The following is an 18,967-nucleotide window of genomic DNA, read 5'->3' as shown; positions in this document are numbered from 1 at the left end:
AGGGCTTTTCTCAATAAACTCAATAAACTTGGGAAGCTCTTGAATTTTGGATAAACTATTTGTTCAATGATTATGATCATAAATTTGGTAGAAATAGCATTACTTTAACCTAAACTAAGGTAATCTCATACATTGGTAACTCATGCAACTTGAGAAAGCCCAGAAACCATCATGGGTCCCAAGGACACATAAATAAGCCCATCAGAAGTATATACTTGGGCCTTGTATGCATCATGGGTCCCATCTATAAACCCATGCCATTTTATATAAATACCTAATCTTCTCCCCCAACCAAACTAGGGTTTTAGTGCTCCTTCTACGCAGGCGTCTCCGGTTGCTCACTGTATCAGCAGAACCCCCCCAAAACGCAAAAATGGTGAAGGGACGTCAGGGAGAGCGAATCAGGTAATTGATCCATTTCTTCCCTCACATAAAATCCTAATTTTCATAATCTCAATCCAATTATATGTAGCAGATGTGTAATAGTTTCTCACTTTCAATGTCTTATCTCAGACTCTACGTGAGGGGAACCATCCTCGGATACAAGAGGTAATTGATTTCTTCATCGAGCTTTTTGTTATTGTATGGCTGCTGTTTAAACCCTAAAATGGGGACTATGGTTTGAGCTGACTGATTGGCTTGGTTTGGTTAGGTCGAAGTCAAACCAGTACCCAAGCTGTTCGCTGATTCAGATCGAGGGGGTGAACACCAAGGAGGAGGTGGCTTGGTACGCTGGGAAGCGCATGGCCTACATCTATAAGGCCAAGGTGAAGAAGAATGGTAGCCACTACCGCTGCATTTGGGGCAAGGTCTCTAGGCCTCATGGTAACAGTGGCATTGTTCGGGCTAAGTTCAAGTCCAATTTGCCTCCCAAATCCATGGTATTGTGTTACGTTCAAATTATTGTGTAATATTGTATGATAATGTTTTTTGTTTTAATCCAACCGGTTTCTGATTGAGTTCTATTGTGCTTCCTTTGCAGGGTGCTCGGGTGAGGGTATTTATGTACCCCAGCAATATATAAGGTAATTTTTTTGAGCTATGTTTTGCCTTTATCAGTTTTCTACTGTTATATATGCCCAGTGTGTTTGTTGTGGGTAGTTGTTTATATTGAAAACCATGGTTTTGAATTGTAATTTCTGTTTTGGATTTGCCTCCTATAGTGTGGATCATTATGCAACTGCAGCATGCGTTTTTGTGCATTATTGTTACAAAATTTATGTGTTTGTTTTTGTGACCAATAGCAGAGTTTGTTTGGATGTAAGGGATAATGCATAGTTTTAGTTCTGTTGTGGCTTATGTTCAATATTATGATATAATTTTATTTGCGCGACCATTGCTGTTTAATTATGATTTATGACCTTGTGCACATAACGTGGTGTAAACTTTGGTTCATTCATGCCCATAAAATGTTCTCTTATCTGCGTTGTATCGGTTAATTCTCAATTCCTCTATTGATTTCATTCTAGAGGTTCACTGCTCTTTTATATATCATACATGATTTTGCTACACTTTTATTTGTTAGCTCCTCCTATTCAGCCTTTTCTGGTTTATATGAATTGAAAACTGTGTTTTGACTGTAGTATTGATTTACAGTTTCCTTAGGTTTTCTGTTCATGTTGTTCTTAGTGTCTCTTTGGGGTGGACATTTTGGCTGATTAGCACATATAGGGATTTAAACATATTTTTGTGTCCACAGTGAGTTTGCTCTGTAATCTTCCATATCTAGGTTATTGAGTCTACCTGCTGTTGTTGAGAATCATATTGCATCTGTTAGGATACATAGATGCTTGTGATTCGACCAATTTTTCTTATTTCCTAGCTGCTTATTTGGTTGTATTGTGTTTCTATTGTAGGCTTGTATGTTGGTTCTAATCTTATGCTCATTTTTCTTTCTTGCAGGTCCTCTGGACTTCTAGATGATACGGTTGATCACTTGAAGGGCTATATGGTTTTTATGAGAGTTAGATGTATTGCTTGTTTGTTTGGATCGCAGAACTTGTTTAATACTAATTTTAATGAGTATTTTCTGACATTTTAGTATTCATTGAACCAAAGTATCATGTTAAAGTTTTGAATGAAGCAGCAGTCTTGTTAGTTTTGATCGCAAATGTCTTTATTTTTTCTTTTTGAGTATGAAATGGAATATTAATTTTCCCTTAGTGATAAGGGGTTGAGTACTTGAGTTGATATAGTGAAATGCGAACAGCGCCCTCCCACAAATATTTGCTGGCGAAATTAGTCGCACGCATGTTGCTTGTATAGGGATTGCTCAACTTTCGCGCTTCCCAGCAGCATCCAGCCTTTAAACTTATTTAAGGGATTTATGTTTGGAAAATTCTACAAAGACCCCATTTGTTTGCTTTTATTACCCACAAATTTTTTTTGAGAAATTTAAAAAATTAACTCAAATTAAAGACTTTAACCTCTTTTTTAGAATTTTAACCCTGGAGAAGGCTCGAACTCAAAGAACCCTATTGAGTAGTACTTGAGGTGTTTGAGCACTTTTCCAAGAGAACTTGAGCATTTCTCGAGAGCACTATTGAATAATGGCTTATTCGTAAAAATACTCCCGGATGGATCATAAATTTGTGAAAATACTACTGATCATTCAAAGCAACGGTTAGAGATCCTATTCAGCCAGTTGATCGGTCCAAACATGATGGATCAGTTTCAAAGCCCTGAATTGGATCAATATTTTTTCTGAAGCAAATGAACAAACATATTATGTGCCTGTAAAGTAAACTAACTAACCACTAGCTGAAATTCAAATGAAAACCTTAAGAAACCTATAAAACAAAATTTATCACAGATTGGTAATTTTTAGTTCACACAAGGATATGCAAATAAATTTATCACAGATTGGTAATGTTGGACAATCTCTTACATCATGATGCTGGGCTCCAAAATTCTATGCATATATTGGCCGGTAGGTTGACAAAGTATGACTCTTAACTGTTGCCTATGTATAATGCCATTACCTAGAAAATAATTAAGCACCATGCAAATATGTAGTGTAAATAATAAATAAGCCAGAACTCAATTAGAACTTGGGATATGAAAACTAAGCAAAAATAACAAGAATACCATCGAGTTATAATTATATTTCAGTCAGTTAACCTTTACAAGAAGCTAGAATTTGTTCCCTTTTGATAACTAATGATTCTGCAAGATGAGCAAGTTCGCTTGGTGCAAGGATGGATGTTGTTTAGCACTTGACATGAAGTTTTCTTTTGTCGCAGCAGCATCAACAACAACAATTAATAAAGACAGAAATCAATTATCTGTCTAGCTAGATAGTCAGATAGCTTTTCCTTAGTACGTACCAAAATTTTGGTAGCACCTATTTGTGTTAGCGTGAGTCCTTATGCCTTATGCGTGTAGAAGTACAATATATTGTCTAATTATTAGTTACTATATATATATATGTTGTTTATTTTGTAATTAATAATTACTATGGTTTGGTTTGGTTAGGTCGATTATTCTTAGCGTCTCTATGGGGTGGAAATTTTGGCCGATTAGCATATATGTAGGGATTTAAACATATTTTTGTGTCCACAGTGAGAGTTTGCTTTGTAATCTTCTATATCTAGGTTATTGAGTCTTTTTGATATTGTTGAGAATCATATTGCATCTGTTAGGATATATAGATGCTTGTGATATGATTAAACCAATGTTTCTTATGCCTAGCTGCTTATTTGGCTGTATTGTGTTTCTTTAGTGGAATTTTTTGTTTGTTTTCTGATATAAACTAAAATTGGTCCCTAATTAAAATGGTGTCCTATACGTATTGGAAAATTCTGAATGGTTATAGTGGAGTTCCATTTGACTTATATTTGATGGGTTTCTGATATTCTTTTCATCAAATTCATAGTATTTAAACCTGGCACGAGAATTGTATGATGGCTGCATTTTGTTTCATTGCCTACTCTTTTGAAATAAGACTATGTAAAATACATTCCGAAAGCCAAATACAGAGTGCAAACTGCAAAGAATGGTAACAAGAATTCTTTCCATCTCAAAAGACAAAAACAAAACCGAAAGCGTAAATGAAAGGGCTCCTTCTTTATTTTTTTGTTCTGGCTATGAAAAATAGAATAAAAGGACATTAATTGGAAAAACAAAAGAAGTTTCGGAAGCTAATCTCTGGCTCCAATGCACAGTAGTAACACAAAAAGCACAAAACTCGTGGCGATTGAATGTGTTATTCACATCATGTATTTTGCCTTGGTTCGCAGTTTACAGCATGCCTTTAGTATTTAGCTTTGCTTTCATTTGTTGTCAAATGTCATGTGATGTAAAATTGTAAATGTTGTTTAAGCTATAAGATAGGCACATAGTCTACCATAATCGAAATGTAACATAAAAAATAAGTAGTTTTGTAAGGCAAGCAATTGTCAGATTAAAGCTTCCACATACACTTTTTAGCTCATGAATTGTATGTTGCAGTGTTTAACATGCTACTGCTGAGTTTGCACAACCACAATGGCACTTGTTTCTCTTCTTGAGTCATTACCAAAACGTACACTTCACAGACACTCTTCACTCATGTGAAGGAGTGCAAAATATTAGTGCAACGCCAACAGCACCCCACAAGTACTTGCCGACTCATGAAATTAGTTGCACGCAAGTTGTTTGTAAGAATGCTAAGCCCAACCAGGCCCAATGGCCAGACAACATTTGGTTACTGGTTGGTTACGTGAGTTACATGCCTTGTGCACTGCATGAGACATTTTAAAGTTTGACACTTAGAAACAAAATCCTGCGTGATTTTCGGTGAAGTGCCCCAAATTCCATGCTTCGTGTCATGTACAATGTGGCTGATCTCCTCTAATTTGACTTTGGATCTTGTTTAATCTTCTTAATTGTTCTTTTTTATGAACACATGAAAAAGATACAAAGAAATCTTTTGGGCTGCAAAGTTAAAGGTAGGTACATTGATGATCCCGTAAACCAAACAATGAAGCCATTAAACAAACTGCCCAGATGCATGGAATATTTCTCGATTTTTCGAAATCCAAAATCCTAAGATTATTGATGTGAGCGAATGATCTTTCAGTGGTATCTATAAGTTTGGCAGGAGATGCACATAGGATCTTGCAAAAGATATATTACCAAAAAAAAAATACACTGCCCATGGTGAAATAATTAGAAATATACTACTGCTTGTCCTTGCATGATCCTAAATTTCAGCATTTTCACATGGGCTAAATTCTGTACAAAAATTAGGCGTGCCTAACATCTTTTAAGTTTGTAGGAGTCTTTTGAGATTGGACCGGTTAATTAATACTTTTCTTAATTCCACTATTTTTTAAAAATCTCTACAAACTTTGTAGGATGCATATGATTCCCACTTTTGGGTTTTGGCCCTTTTGGGATATAACAAAAAAAAAAAAAAAAAAAATTGTTGAACATATTTTGGGCTTAAGCGATGACGACCTATGATGTTGGAGTTTGGAACTTGAAAGCTTCTTTGACTGTGACAAATTCTAAGTCCTCGAAGAATTTAGCACCACTTGTAGCTCCGTCATCTGCGAGAAAAACCAGACAAAATAGTGAACTCGGACCAATTGCTTCAAGATTGGATATTGGATGATAGTATTGGATATTCCCTCACCAAAGGGCAAAAATGGAAATGGAATATATTCATTTTAATCCCCTCTCCGTCCTTTGGGAGGTCAAATCCCACCACTGCCACGTTGGCACCAGAGCAACTTCCTAGTTCCAACTGCTCCAACAACACCGGTGGTGGTCTGTCATCTGTTCCGTGCTCGCAGGTAGACATGTACGGATTGATTACCTTCGCTCGCCGGAGTTTTGCTTTTTAGTGCCTCAAAAACACCCATTTCAGGATTTAGCCCCAACTCCTAAACACACACACACACAGACACAAAGATTGGGTTTTTTTTTTTTTTTGCTTCTTTTATGGCACAGATTGCACCGACTGCTTCACCAACTCTTGTGCCCTTCAATTGTATGCTCTCTATCTCTCAAACCACTTAGTTCCCTTTCTTAATCTCACAAAATTGTATTTGCACTCTTGGGTCTGTTTGGTTGCTGAGAATGTTTGAGTAAAACAAATTTATTACATTGTCAATTGGGAAAGTTAATTTGACATTAAATTCTGGGAATTTTCAGGTGGTGCAAAGCAATTGAGTAAGTCAGTACTTGTTTGTTCTTCGAGGAGATATACAACATCTACTTGTTTTCCATCATTCACAAGTTTTAGAAGCAAAGGAATTGGGAACCTTGATCTGCGTGCGACTGCAGCAGCTGCTAATGAAGGTTTTGGAGAGATAGTTGAAGGTCAACCGGACTTGGGCTCTTATACATGGTCAAAAAACAAGGTTGGACTCTTTTCTATATTTTATTCATTAGTGGAAAATGTCATTGCCTATTTACATTTTTTTTCTTATTAACAAATCATAGTTTAACACGTGTATATAAATTTTTTAAATTTTTTTTACCGAGTCATCTTTATATACGTGTCGAACTATAATTAATTAATAAGAAGAAATAAAGATGTAAGGTTGCTTAGATTTGATAAGTATAGACTCATATATAGCAACACTCAAAATAAAACATTGAAAACAAAGTAAACGGTAAAAACAAATGAGGGCTAAAAAATTGAAACAAAGAAAAAGTTGGAAAGCAAAAAAAAAAAAAAAAAAAGTACTCAAGTATGGACGAAGTGTACAAATACATAATACAATGGCCGCCCAATAAATGTAGCCTACCATTTTGGGTACAAACACATCCACTAAGCAAAGTCCTTGTGTCTATAAATCCTAAATCAAAGGGGAGGTTAGTGGATCATTTATTAAAGTGGTAAACGTAACAATTAAAGCAAGCAAAGTACATTTTACACAAAAACAAAGCAAGCTAGTAATTTCCATTAAGGCTTATTTACACCATTGTTCTATGTAATATACATTTTTTCTACTTTGTCCCCTGAAACTTAAATCTTCTCAGTTTGTCATTTGAACTTTACATAGTTGTTGCAAAAGACCCTATACCGTCAACTCTGTCAAATTTTTCGTTAAAATAGCTGACGTGTCACCTATATGGCATGAGTGAGAACCTTTTCTAGTTATGTAAGATCCATTTTTGTTCACATGGATCTTACATAACTAAAAAAAAATCTCACTCATGCCATATAGGTGTCACGTCAGCTATTTTAACGGAAAAATTGACAGAGTTGACGGCATAAGGTCTTTTGCAACAACTGTGTAAAGTTTAGGTGACAAACTGAGATGATTTAAGTTTCAGGGGGCAAAATGAAAAAAAGTGTATCTCACAGGAGACAATGGTGTGAATAAGCCTTCCATTAAAGAACTTGAATTTAATTAGGCCCAAAATTATGTAATGAGTCCAATCATGTGATCTTTTTTTTACAACCATTTACTTGATAACAGAGTTTTTTGTGGATCTTATATTAAAAATACATTTCGAATTACTGGAAAACATATAATACAAAATTAACCCAAGAAAAAACACACAATTCAACAAGAGCCATCTGATTACAAACATGTCTGATCAAGCCCAGTGGATACGGCGGATCCCAACCAATAATGCTCCTTGGTCCTTGCACGAAGCATGATCCAATTTTGTAGAGCTTGAAATTCTCAATCACTTGCTGGCCAGATTCGCATAATCTTATTTTATAAGGTTCATTGCATTTTTGGACCGCCCATTTTATAATTCAGCCTAACATCTTTTTAATTTTCTAATAAGCGTGCTGAGTAGTAGTAGTCCTCATTGACATGAACCAGCTACTACGGCCAACCTCTTCCAAGTCGTAGAGTCTTATTATGATCATACTTCCTCACTCGTTTTTGTCTTTATTGCACTCAAACTAAATACGAACCTCCATGTGGAGGTTTATAGTTGTGAGTATTTTTACCATCGTAAGAGTTCGGTTCTCATTTGTTTTTCTAAATAAAAAAGAACATAAATAAGACTATATGAATAAGTTGACGGTAGGATCGGTCTTGACGAGAGGTAAGTGAATCAATCGTCTTGTGCTTTAAATTTTGTAGACCTTATTTTTATTATGTTAAGCTCGAATAATATAAAAAAAAAATTACGTGAATGTATATAGAGAGTTGATGATTATTTTTATAGTTTACCTTAAACTCTCAAAGTCTTAGAGCTAGACCTACCAAGTACCAACCATATATTTTTTAAAAAATTATCAAATAAAGAATGGAATTTTAAAACCTCCATTCAAGAATCTTCTTTAAAAACATATAAATGGATGTTAGAATTTCAATTTGTACGTTAGGGTTTTGGATTTGGCCAGTTATTTTTCCAATCATGTATATATAATAATTAGGTAAAAAATAATTGGGATTGACCACATGATGGATTTCTCCCAACCTATTCCTTAAAATAGTATTTTTCATAAACTCATCTAATAATTTTCTATATAACCTAAAATAAATTATTATTATTATTATTTCTACTATATTTTAAAAGAGAAACAAATCAAAATTGAAAAATTAAAGGATAACTATTAAATATTATTCTAGCTGATAGATATAGATATTATGAAAAACAAATTATCCTTTAATTTCAAGTGGAAGTTGTTGTCTGAAGATATAACTATATAAGGTCCCCAAGGTAAACAATACACTACCGAAAAAAAAAACATGTGCTAGCCAAAACATTAAATACACCAAAAGGTCAAATTAATTTGATGAATCCTTAGTAAAATTCATGAAATCAATGGAGTTAAAAGTCAAAATCATTGGAGTGAAAACATTGAAGCAAAATGTTGCAAGCGGTTGGACTTGGATTTTGCTTCCCATTCTAAATCCACACCATTTTTAGGAACTGTAATATTAGTCAAAGTCTTACTTTCCTTATAGTTTACAACAAGAGAAAATTAATACCCAAACAAAAAAACAAAAGAAAAATAATACTCTACAAACCCAAAAATGAAAATGAAAAAAATAATTAAACTACTAATTAATAAGTTAATGAGTCTAATGACAAAGTGAGAAAACAAATGAATTCTCATCTACGCGTTTACCTCTCTCTGCTTTAAAACTCTCTCTCTCTCTCTCTCTGTCCTCTCTGTCTCGTCCCCTATTTGCAGAAGAGGCACATTCCTCGTCGGTCGTCCTCAAAACTCTGACCCAACGACGCTGCCTCTCTTAATTTTAACGGAGACCCATTTCCCTTTCTCTCTTTTTATTGATCTGTTCCTTTCTCAAAACAAAAATCCTTAATTTCTTCTTTTTGTTTTTCGTTTTAATTTCATAAAATTCTGCGTCTCTGCAATGAAACTCGATTCTCAGATCCATGGGAGGGCACCCCATTTTTCTATATAACAGAGTTTCTTCATTTTCTCCATCTGGCTTTCACCAATGTGCCCCAACCCCCTAGCAGATCCACACCTCACCTGACCTAAAGCCTTGGTACTTTTGTGTCGAATTCTCAGCCTTCCGATCGAGACCCACATCATAAAATGAAGGGCAAGAGCCGTTTTTTCACGATCGGGCTCGTCACGGCCTGGTACTCGTCCAACATTGGGGTTCTGCTGCTGAACAAGTACTTGCTCAGCAACTATGGCTTCAAGTACCCGATCTTCCTCACCATGTGCCACATGACCGCTTGTTCTCTGCTCAGCTACATAGCAATTGCTTGGATGAAGATGGTCCCTATGCAAACGATTCGATCCCGGGTCCAATTCTTGAAGATCACGGCCCTCAGCCTTGTGTTCTGCGTTTCGGTCGTGTTTGGGAACATTTCGCTCAGATACTTGCCGGTGTCGTTTAACCAGGCCATTGGGGCCACCACGCCTTTCTTCACTGCGGTCTTTGCCTACTTTATGACTCTCAAAAGGGAGGCTTGGCTCACCTATGCCACCCTCGTTCCTGTTGTTACAGGGGTCATCATTGCAAGTGGGGTATGAGCTTTTCCTTTTTCTTTTTTTTTTTTGCTGTTTTTAATGCAAATTCAATGATTTTATTTGGAATTACTATGAATTCTGGAAATGGGTTTGCTTTGGTATGAGCTACTTTGGATGAGAATTGAGCAATTCTATTCAGACAAGTCTGGATTTTGGGATATGGGTTTGGATGGATTGGTGGCAGTTTTTTGCAATTGGTTTTAACTGTCCTGGAGTTGAATGGGAATTAATATCTGATAGTTGAGAGAAGAACAATTGACATATATTGTTCGTTTGGTGAGAAGATCTATCAAAACAAGAAGGAAACAGAATCTTGAGCCTGAGATCTGATAAACTGTTCTTTAGCTGAGCTTAGTACAATAGTTTGGCATAATTGGGGTGAGCTGCTGTCTTGGAATCTGGAAGATATATATTTGATTTAAAGCTTTTTCTGGGTGCATGCAAATGGGTGGCTTTTCCAATTTGCCTAGTTTATATAGTCAGTAACGTTGGAGTTTTTTCAAACTTATGTGGAGCCTTCAATCTAAGTTATGAACCTTTTGATTTGAGCAAACTATAATGCATCTTACGTTTTTGTTTTTGTTTTTTTACATGGCCATAGGGTGAACCAAGTTTCCATCTATTTGGTTTCTTAATTTGCATCGCGGCAACTGCTGCTAGGGCGCTTAAATCAGTGCTACAAGGGATTTTGCTTTCTTCCGAAGGGTGAGTAATCTTTATGTATATGCTTTATCAGTTTCATTTGGTTAAAGTTGATGACATAAGTTATTTCTTCTCAGTTGCAAATAATTTTTTCAACTGAAAATGGGTACTGAATGGCCTGCATTGTTATTCCAGGGAGAAGCTGAATTCCATGAACCTCCTTCTATATATGGCTCCGATAGCCGTTGTTTTCCTACTTCCTGCAACACTTATCATGGAAGAAAATGTGGTTGGTATAACACTTGCTCTTGCAAGAGATGATGTCAAGATCATATGGTATCTACTATTCAATTCAGCACTAGCATATTTTGTAAATCTGACCAACTTTTTGGTCACAAAACACACCAGTGCTCTGACTCTTCAGGTATATCTCTCTTCTTGATGTAGGCATATTTATATTTGTTAATGTCAATACATTTTGAATGCTGTTAAATACTCTTTATGTTCTTATAGTTTGGGGAGTAGTGAAGTTCCAGGGAGTTCTATCTTTAGGGTTTAATAAAAGTGGTAAAAGTTATTGGATTTTGTCACTAATAGGACATGGACCATCCTCATCTTATAGGAACTAGTTCTGTTTATAGGGCTGAAAAACTTAATAGGCTGTTTTGGTGTGTTTTGAAGGGGTGGATCCAGTTGGAAAATAGTTAGTTATGTCTTAGATGGGGGTGTCCAGGACTGATTTTCTTTAGGTTGAAGACACTATTAGGACAAGAGGATGACCAAGAGTATGTTAGTTGAAGCTGTGAGAAACTGATTCATGTAGCCTGATAGGTTCTTAGTAACATAGTAGCTCTGCTGGTCAAATGGCTATATTGACTAATATTCATGTTGTCATCATTAAGTTTAATGCTCTTTTTTCACTCTCTTCCCCGCTAAATCTTTTCAGCATATTGAAAGATTTTTTTCCAGATGTTTGATGTAGATTTGTATCAAATGAAACTTGTTGGTTATCCAGGTACTAGGAAATGCAAAAGGAGCTGTAGCTGTCGTGGTCTCAATATTAATTTTTAGAAATCCTGTTTCCGTGACTGGAATGATGGGTTATTCTCTGACAGTCTTTGGAGTAATCCTTTACAGTGAAGCCAAGAAACGAAGTAAATGATGTGTCATTCTGGGAAAGCATTGAGTGAAATTTCATATATTTTGTTTTTCATACTGCGACGACAGCGGTGGCCTTCCTGGATGCGAGTTAGAGCCACATGCTAGCAGTTGGTGCCGGGATCTTGCCTCCGAAAATTCTATTTTTTTCCCTGGAAGCCTAAGTGCGTGGTTTCCATTGTATCAGCAACAACGCAGGATTAGTCAAAAGTAGGAAACTTAATAAGTGACTCATATGTCTCTGTTACTCCCAGCTTGGGGTTATGGAGGAATATATTTTTATCTTTTATTCTTTCAGCAAAGGGTTGTCGAATTGGTCTCCACACAATCAGTCTGTTATTAACATTTCTTATATTGATTAATTAATGAAAAACATTCATAATTTCACAATTTTGTTCTTATATCTCAGACCGAGGCTTTTAAGTCTTTTGCTTGTCTGCTGTCCAATTTCTGCACGGGCTATAAATAAAATCCATATGATATCCAGATAGAATGATTGTGTACGGTTTAATTTGAAATAAGTTGAAAACACCTTCACTCATTAAAGAAGGAAAACTTACATCCCAAGTAGGTCTGAAATCTGAATGTGTTACCATGCTCTCTGTGGCGAGAACATTTACTGTTCAACTCTTCAACAGCAAGTGAAATTTCGAAAGATAATAATGAATGTTTGACTAAAACATTACATTTGCATGTCAATGTAATTGATAAGGGAACAACTGCTTTAAGGTTACCAGTTCTGGTGAGTAGTTACTAGTTGGTGTATTTGGAACATGGCTTAGACTGCGGTTTACCTGATTTGGTTTTCTAGATCACTTCCAAATTGTTAGGTAAGAAAGGTAAATGGAATATGTCATCCCACCTTTCTTTTGATAAACCAATTTACATCATATCTGGAAGAAACTTAAGGCTACATGAATATGATAGTCCTTTAAAGGTCAAAAAATTTTCAACTTAAAAGACTGAGGTGAACTACAAACAACTACAAGCCGAGTGATATCTGTACTATAGTGGGAACAATGACAATCTAGTTCCTGACCAAAAAAAATGACAATCTAGTTAGATGAAACTACTCAACTTCCCTCACTTCAATTTCAGCTTCTGTCTCCACTTTCTTTTGTTCCCCACTTGAGGTTGCTTTTATCTGAAGTTCAATTTCCTCCTGGCAACTCTTTGAGCTTCCTCTTCTATCTGTAGAACCCTGTGTATGGCATCTCAGCAACTTTAACTCAAAAACCACCGGCAGATCCGACAACATGTTGACTGCCACATTGCTTGCCAGTGGGATTGCGCCTCGGCGGAGGAATTTATACCCTCAAGGGATAGGGTCAAGCTAACAGGCTCCTCCAATTCTATAATGGTAACTTCTTCAGGCTGCATATAACATAGAAAATTCAACCCAAGAATGTCCCTGCAGCATATTGATGTGAAAACCTTATTTCTATAAAGCAAAACATTCATATAGGATTCAATTTCAGTACCAATTCATTGCTTACATAATTGGTTGACATATTTTTGGAGGAAAACATATAAAAATCTAAAACAAAATAAAAAAGATTAACCTTGTCCACAGTAGTTTTGTGCCTGCAAATTATTTGAGCAGTCCCAAGATCAACTCTGCTGGAGAACCTCACACCTTCTCTGGTCACAGTTATCTCAACTGCAGCAACCAACCAGCAAACATTTGGTTATTAACCCCATGATCAGAATTCTGGTCTGCCTTTTTAGAATCAGTTAAACATCACTATGGTAAAAAAGCATAATACCAGACTTACCAGTATCACCACCAATGGTGCTAAGACCCTTGCAAATCCTAGAAAATGCAGCCCATGGCATCCTAACAATGGCTTCGCATTCTGCTTCTGGAATCCCAAAAAGCTTACCGGCTACATCCGTTAGCTTCATCTCAAAATGGGAAATCTTATCTTGAAGACCTTCATGCCAAAGAATTTTAACAAGCAGTTTGCAAATTTATGAACAACAAAGTCCACTTGCAAGAAAGGAAGTACATCTAATTTTCAGGGAAAAAGCAGAAGAGGAAAAGGAAAATTGAAATCAAGTTCACTTCTTTAAAACAATAAGACGCAAGTAAAGAAAAAAAAAATTCAAAAAGTAAGCCAATCTCCAAGAACCAGCCATGGCTAAGAATCAACTTGAACTTATATAATGCCAGCACATCCCAAGAAAACAATTCAAGAAACTAAAATAATGATGAGAAAAGATGTTCCATTAACTTTACCAGGAAAATGAAATGTGCTAATGGAAAGTGTTGCTGTTGTCATCCCTGAGACCAGGCTTGGCGTTGTGGTTCAGAGGCTGTGTGAATTGTGATCGTATTTGGAACTGTAACAAAATCTTGCAATGGAGCCTGAATGAATGCTCTGTAACTTTTCCTTATGAATTCTTGAAACAATTGCTCCCGCCAATTATAACTACTGTTAATTAACAAACTAACGACTTGCAGGCCAACAGCTTCAGCTGACTATTATCAACTCGGCTGCCACGTCACTGACTGACACAGCTGTCACGTCTTCTTAATAATAAAAAAAAAGCACATGGCAATTTTGGTTTTTTATTTTCCAGTTTAAATGGAAACTGGGTGGGGAAGATGGAGAAATTTTGTCAAACACAAATTCACAATAATGTTTTATGTGTTGAAAATTTTCACTAGTTTTTCTTCTTGGTTGGTGATGGATTGCAGAAAGGATGAGTTTAAGGGCATGTGATAGAGTATGAATAAAATTGGACCCACACCCTCTTATATTATTTTTAAATTTCAATAGGAAATGATGCTTGAATTATAAATTTTATTTTTATTTTTAAAAAGATCTTATTTCAGGAATTACCACTATGGACAAAAAGTTTTCACGTCAGAGTATCTACTCATTAGTGATCCGCAGAGTCCGCAGAATATAGCAAAGAGATTCCAACCACTTAAACCGACCAGCAGTAGCTGATTTTTATTCCAGGCGAGAGGGAAGCCGGAAAATGAAACAAAGATACAGACTCTTCATATCTTTGTAAAAAGCATAACAAAATGGTGACAACACGAACTTACTGCAAATAAAGTCCTGAAGTAATTTTACAACTATTGGACTCACATCACATACATCAAGCAAACACAACAATGTGCCCAAGATTGATGAGCCAAAGACAATAGAGAAGAACCAAATTTTCTCACTCCACCATGGAAAGCTAAGGTTGAGAGGGATATCACACTCTTAAAACAAAAGAAAGCCATGCAATCAAACCATAAATCTGGCATTTATGCTTCTGGAATGGAGGCTGCGGCACGCTTCATTGATGCAGACTTAATTAGATGGTTGTAGCTTCCTTTCTCCTTGAAAAGCTGAGAGAAATGGTGCTTGCAGTATAAAATGCCCTCCAGGGCTGCATAATTTGATGGAGAAAGAGCACAGCCACCATGAGAACACTTGAAACATGACTTGTGATAGGCCTGGCTCTCCACTGTCACCTGCAAAATTTTGGTGCAATTGCCCCACATTAGTTCACATGATTTTTCAATTTTCTGTTTCTCAATTTTGGGGTCAACGGAGGGCGGAGGGGGGCTATAATACAAAAATTCAATCATTTCATCTACAAGGGTCATTCATTGCAGAAACAGGGCTAGGTTTATTGATCTTGGTTGAGCTGTGACTCACTTTTTAATCTTTTCGGTTCACTATTCCACTCCTTAACATCCCCATCCGCAGCATAGTTTGAATTTCTTAGTTCAAAATAAAGCAAAAAATTAACAACTTTTGGACCCACCTTCTTATCCTTCATCCTCTACAAATAACTTTGAAATTGTACCATGTGGAAACTCACAAAATTGCATTAGAATTAAGAGTACATCTTTTTTCTTTACACTTGCACACCAATGTCCCCAACTTTTCACATTAAAGATTGACTTCAAATATGAACCTACTCTCACACATACTGAACATCATAAGCAAGAAACAAGAATTCTATACCCGTGATTCATATCTGTGAACTTTATTTAAGGAAGAATGTCCCTTTTCTACATCTAACTAATGCAGAGGAACTCATTCATTACCACTGGGGTAGGGTGAAATCTGTACACCCTCCTAAACCTCTGACTATAGTTAGGAATTTGATAGAACATGTGCCAAACTTATATAAAGAAAGAGCATTGCCAACCTAATTCTATGTTTATGGGACAAGAAAGGCGAAGAATACGGATAGTATAAAGGGTAATCATCACCAAAAAGATGCTACCTTCTCCAGTGGATAAGCGGTTTTACCACAAGTAGCACATTTTTCTTGTGTACCAGAAAACATGCTAGCCGCTTTGCTAGGTGACCTAGTCTGAAACAAACACAAGCATTTGAGAATCAGTGTTAACAGCATCCCAAAAAACAGCATAAGAAATATTTGTTCACTCGAAATGAAGTTCAAAGCTGTTGTAGGGAAATTTACCAGCTCTGGAGTCAACTTGTCAGCTGACTTCGCAGCTGTTGCAAATGAAATTCATAAAAAATTAAACTAGTAACAAAAACCATGCAGAAATATCAAGGAACAAGGATAGCCTTCATCAGGCTAAAGAAAGACATACGCGACTGGAAGTTCTTGTTGTAACTACCCGTCTCCTTGAAGAGTTGCTCAAAGTGAGGCTTACAGTACAGAACACCTTCCATTGAGGAATAATTGCTCAGCTGTAAACATTAAAATTACAAACCTTAAACAAGAAGGAACTTTCACCACTGCATAAGTTGCATATTTTAATAGAACAGCATTCAAGCTATATTATTCTAATATAAGGGTTTGGGACCCAAAGCTATATATTACTATACCCATTTTATGTATTAAGTATTAACAATCCTCACAAAAATAGATAATTCTAATTAAATGGTTGGAAATAACAGTAAAGTAATAACGTTCAGAAATGAGCCAGAATTGATATTTGAGTACCTTCAAGGTCCCTTTGCAGTGGGTGCATTTGAAGCAAGACTTGTGGTAGGAAACCCCATCAGCAGATAGCTCCTCTACTGGATAAACTGTCTTTTCACAAGCCTTGCATTTCTGCTGGGTGCCAATGAAAGACATAATTCTTTATGCTTTTAGATCTGATTCTTTTCTATTACCAAAGATCACCACAGATATTTTTCACTGCTTATCTTCGCTTTCCTCTCAACGTTATAACTGCAATGAACAATTCAAAAAAGGGAAAATGGCAGTCAGATGAAGTGAAAAATAGAATCAAATGAACTCTGTTTGGTTCCTGAGAAAGTAGAAGAAACTAAAAGGTGTTAAATTTTTTTAAATCTTCAACTAAAGCGATTCATTGAAGCGTCAAATTTACACAATTTGGACCAGATAAGGTAAAACCACAAAGTTAAACAATTTAGCAACTTTAACAAATCTACGGAAAACCCAGAAGCCCAAAATCAAATCTTTTTCTCAGCTTTTCCAGAAACCGATCTAAAAGCTGTAGAACCCAAATAGCTGATTTTAACATTACACAAAAAAAAAAAAAAAAAAAAGATTTCTCTGATCCAAACTCAGACACAGCCACACAAGAATGCAATAACAGATTAATGAAGATCTGGAAGCAGAGGTGGTGAAATGAAGTCAAAATAAATTCTTAAGAGTCAGAGAAGCGTACCCTTTGAAACTTGGAATAAAGTGAGAGAAATGGTAACTTGGAATAAAGTGAGAGAAATGGTGGATCTTTAAAGCTGACTGACCGAGCTAAGAACCTCAAAACCAAAAATGGGAACCCAAAAAAAATTTGAAAATGAAATGAGAAAAAAGAGATAGCAAAGCTAAGGAAGGTGGGTAAATGGGTACTGCAAGAAAATGAGAGACCCGAGAGCAGAGCACTTTTGCGTAGTGGACGACGACGATGATATTATAGAATAGAATATAGAGAGCCCCCCAAAATCCAATGAGAGATTTTTTTGAGTCATAAACAAAAAAATTTAATACAAAAATAAAAATTAATATCCGCGCTGGAGACACTTTGGCTCCACTTTGTCTCGTTCAACGACTCAATTACGCGGCTTTTTTTAGCCCCTCTGTTGCCTGCAAATTTACACGTTGACCCTCCTCTTCTACTTTTTTAATTTAATTAAATCTCTCTTGTACCTAAAAGAATTTATGGTTTTCCCCATTTAACAGAAATTGTAGGTACCATACAATAGAAAGATAATTGCATATGCTATAATTACTTTTCAGTGCAGTAACGTAATGTCCTCATTGAGAGCTTTTTTCTTCTTTAAAAAAAAAATTATAGGCTTTAATTACATCACATCAGTGGCTACTGGCTACTAGTACTGGCTAAGATTCTAAATTTAAATATTGGGTTCGAAAATACAGTAATTAATACTGTCAATTTTTCATTGGCTCAATGATTTAACTACCAATTTGGCCAAGAAATGACTTAACTGCTAGTACTAGATGACAAAATGAATATCAACAGAAAATAATAAAACCAGAAATAGAATGAACAATTGATGCTCTATTTAGAAAACGTTTTTGGGTGATAAAGCTAAGAATTCTCCATTCTTTTATGATAATGTATTCAATTACGTGCACTCAATATAGAATCTTGTGCTTAGAGCATGTACATCTATTGCATGGGTTTGAAGTGGACATAGTGGGTTAAGGGAGTGGACATAGCAGGTTGGGTGGTTTTTCTTTTTAAAATACACTATATAATTGTTGATTAAGATACGAGGCCTAAATTGACACGTAATAGACTAAAAAGTTTTTCAAAGAACATTAAACTTTATCTACCAACAATCCATCACCCACCAAACAAAAGTTGTCATTGATTAAACTAGAGATAACATCTCGTAAACTCAAATCTTTTACTCATTGAAAACCCAAACAAACTACGTGAAGTTCAATAACTCTAGATGTGTGGTATCAAATAATCGGTTTAGAGGCAACAATTTTGAGTGCACCCGATGATCTCGAACAATAACCCCAAACCCTTTAACACTATTATCAAATTGTGTAGCGTTACCAAATTTAGGGAATTTACAAAAAATTTTACTTTTTTTGTTGTCTGGCTCCAATGGTCAAATTGAAGACTTGAACTCGGGTGCTTAAGCTTACAGCTATATCCCCGAATCAACTCCTTCAACTCGAGTGCCATTCACATTTCTTTGATACACATAAAACTTAGGCTTCTTCCAACGCTAAGGTTGAGTGGATCAGAGATTTGCTCATTTATTTGAGTTAGAAATCTATACCGTATAAATTTAGAATTTTAGCTACTAAATA

The 18,967-nt window shown here is 35.9% G+C and overlaps 3 protein-coding genes and 1 pseudogene across 5 annotated transcripts; 2 read left to right on the top strand and 2 right to left on the bottom strand.

The window, feature by feature from the left end:
• Positions 1-298: 298 nt before the first annotated feature.
• LOC147289907 (large ribosomal subunit protein eL33w-like) lies at positions 299-2,104 on the top strand. The gene is made up of 5 exons (XM_086235737.1): positions 299-405; positions 514-549; positions 653-881; positions 983-1,025; positions 1,903-2,104. The coding sequence occupies exons 1-4, from the start codon at positions 374-376 to the stop codon at positions 1,022-1,024; spliced, it is 339 nt and encodes a 112-aa protein (XP_086091863.1). The 5' UTR covers positions 299-373; the 3' UTR covers position 1,025; positions 1,903-2,104.
• A 3,461-nt stretch (positions 2,105-5,565) lies between these two features.
• LOC147289906 (putative sugar phosphate/phosphate translocator At3g11320) lies at positions 5,566-12,106 on the top strand. 2 transcript variants are annotated; one of them, XM_086235733.1, is made up of 6 exons: positions 5,566-5,974; positions 6,139-6,347; positions 9,446-9,913; positions 10,518-10,621; positions 10,754-10,982; positions 11,574-12,106. In XM_086235733.1, the coding sequence occupies exons 1-6, from the start codon at positions 5,926-5,928 to the stop codon at positions 11,718-11,720; spliced, it is 1,206 nt and encodes a 401-aa protein (XP_086091859.1). In that variant the 5' UTR covers positions 5,566-5,925; the 3' UTR covers positions 11,721-12,106. The 2 variants fall into 2 exon arrangements, with proteins under 2 accessions (XP_086091859.1, XP_086091860.1); XM_086235734.1 differs by having other exon boundaries at positions 5,569-5,777.
• A 797-nt stretch (positions 12,107-12,903) lies between these two features.
• LOC147289905 (DNA sliding clamp PCNA pseudogene) lies at positions 12,904-13,666 on the bottom strand (annotated as a pseudogene). Its single transcript, XR_015121024.1, has 3 exons — positions 13,492-13,666; positions 13,279-13,376; positions 12,904-13,090 (listed from the first exon to the last, which is right to left on the bottom strand). The product of XR_015121024.1 is annotated as a DNA sliding clamp PCNA pseudogene (transcript).
• A 1,039-nt stretch (positions 13,667-14,705) lies between these two features.
• On the bottom strand, positions 14,706-17,571 carry LOC147289904 (LIM domain-containing protein WLIM2b). The gene is made up of 6 exons (XM_086235736.1): positions 17,343-17,571; positions 16,649-16,879; positions 16,293-16,392; positions 16,157-16,191; positions 15,956-16,045; positions 14,706-15,191 (listed from the first exon to the last, which is right to left on the bottom strand). The coding sequence occupies exons 2-6, from the start codon at positions 16,781-16,783 to the stop codon at positions 14,982-14,984; spliced, it is 570 nt and encodes a 189-aa protein (XP_086091862.1). The 5' UTR covers positions 16,784-16,879; positions 17,343-17,571; the 3' UTR covers positions 14,706-14,981.
• Between the last annotated feature and the right edge of the window lie 1,396 nt (positions 17,572-18,967).

Source organism: Dryas octopetala, chromosome 3, assembly GCF_963921425.1.
Source record: "Dryas octopetala chromosome 3, drDryOcto1.1, whole genome shotgun sequence".
Lineage (NCBI taxonomy): Eukaryota > Viridiplantae > Streptophyta > Magnoliopsida > Rosales > Rosaceae > Dryas > Dryas octopetala.
The sequence above is the reverse complement of the archived record's forward strand: the minus strand, read 5'-3'. Positions and strand labels throughout refer to the sequence as shown.